The sequence below is a fragment of the Sinocyclocheilus grahami genome, unplaced genomic scaffold, assembly GCF_001515645.1.
Source record: "Sinocyclocheilus grahami isolate Dianchi unplaced genomic scaffold, SAMN03320097.WGS_v1.1 scaffold9743.1, whole genome shotgun sequence".
Taxonomy (NCBI): Eukaryota; Metazoa; Chordata; class Actinopteri; order Cypriniformes; family Cyprinidae; genus Sinocyclocheilus; species Sinocyclocheilus grahami.
Genome location: NW_015512822.1, coordinates 1 through 1735, shown reverse-complemented (window position 1 = coordinate 1735; position 1735 = coordinate 1). Strand labels below are relative to the sequence as shown.

The window sequence follows — 1735 nt, the reverse complement described above, 5'->3', positions numbered from 1 at the left end:
AATAATGAGTGGGTGGATTTTTACCATTATAGGCTGGTTGTTTTCGCACACTGTGGCCACACAACTGTGTTCAAACACCTTATAAAAGCAGTTTTTGCACAATAGCTCACCTTTAAACCTGAGACAGAACTTGTTTTGCTGTGATTTGTGAGCAGGCCTGTGACAGTGTGACCATGAGTGACCATCTGTTGCGGGTGGTGCTGAACTTACTGAGGAGAGAAGTGTCCGAACACGGACGCCACCTCCAGCAGTACTTCAACCTCTTCGTCATGTACGCCAATCTGGGTAAGCGCTCATTCGCTCCGGCTCGCGTAAGTCTCGACAGGTTTATGTGGATGTAGAATGTCAGAATGATGCTGTCTGTCTGCTGCAGGTCTGGCAGAAAAGACACAGCTGCTGAAGCTGAGCGTTCCAGCCACGTTCATGCTAGTGGCGCTGGACGAGGGTCCCGGGCCTCCCATTAAGTATCAGTACGCAGAGCTCGGCAAACTCTACACCGTAGTGTCACAGCTGGTGCGCTGCTGCGACGTGGCGTCACGCATGCAGTCCTCTATTAACGGTGAGTGTTAACTATGCTGGTGTCCTTCCACGTGTCACACGAAGGCTCTCAGGTTCTCAGCTCTTTCTCGCACACTCTCCTCTCTCAGGTAACCCACCTCTGGCCAATCCGTTCGCCGACCCCAGCCTCACAGCTCCCATCATGCCCCTGCAGCAGCTAGTGGCTGAAACCCTGTTTGTGCGCACCAGCTACGTGAAGAAGATCATCGAGGACTGCAGCACTTCTGAGGAGACGGTGAAGCTGCTGCGCTTCTGCTGCTGGGAGAACCCACAGTTCTCCTCCACTGTCCTCAGCGAGCTGCTCTGGCAGGTTAGTCAGTGATGAACGCTCAGTGGAAGCCTGTTTTCTGTAGGCCAATCGTTGTGAATGTCCTGTCATTCCTTGCGGTGTCAGGTGGCGTATTCCTACACCTATGAGCTGAGGCCTTACCTGGATCTCCTGCTGCAGATCCTCCTGATTGAGGACTCGTGGCAGACGCACCGGTGAGTCGAAATCTGCGTGATGGTGAGAGCATCTGAATGTCAAAGAGCAAGTGTCCTCATATCAGTTCTCTCTTTAGGATCCACAATGTTTTGAAGGGCATTCCCGATGACCGAGACGGACTCTTTGACACCATCCAGCGCTCCAAGAACCATTATCAGAAACGGGCCTATCAGTGCATTAAATGCATGGTGGCCCTCTTCACCAACTGCTCTGTGGCTCATCAGATCCTGCAGGTGAGGCTGACGTGTTGTCATGAGCATTTACAGTTACTGGTTTAGCACAGGTCTCCAGCTCTGCTCCAACACACCTGCCTGTAATCAAGTAGCCATGAACACCTTGATTAGCTGCTTCAGGAGTGTTTGATTGGGGTTGGAGCTGAAGTCTGCAGGAGCGATCAAGTTAGAGTAGAACAGCAGAAGTGACTGATCCCAGGGAGGCAAGAACAACTCTATAGTCATCTATGAAGGCTATAAGAGTCTTGGCTCTTCGGGAAGAGTTGGAGGATCTTTCTATGTTCGTGGGACAGTGACTGTTTTTAAAAGAGACAATTAACACTCTTATGCTTTTCTCTCCTGTTGTAAATCATTGTTGGGAAACAAAACACCCTTTGCGATAGCAAGTAGTGATTGTGTTTTTCATAATGTATCTCAGAGTAACGGGGATCTGAAGAGGAAGTGGACGTGGGCAGTAGAA

At 50.4% G+C, this 1735-nt stretch overlaps 1 protein-coding gene across 1 annotated transcript in view; it reads left to right on the top strand.

The window, feature by feature from the left end:
- Window positions 1-1729, top strand: part of LOC107578327 (probable ubiquitin carboxyl-terminal hydrolase FAF-X) — a gene marked incomplete at its 3' end in the record, with an annotated part of 8007 nt that extends 6278 nt beyond the window's left edge. The window contains exons 5-10 of the mRNA XM_016264293.1: window positions 128-285; window positions 374-559; window positions 648-868; window positions 953-1041; window positions 1119-1275; window positions 1694-1729. Of these exons, the coding sequence (XP_016119779.1) occupies window positions 128-285; window positions 374-559; window positions 648-868; window positions 953-1041; window positions 1119-1275; window positions 1694-1729 (847 nt within the window). The remainder of the gene's footprint in view (window positions 1-127; window positions 286-373; window positions 560-647; window positions 869-952; window positions 1042-1118; window positions 1276-1693) is intronic.
- Between the last annotated feature and the right edge of the window lie 6 nt (window positions 1730-1735).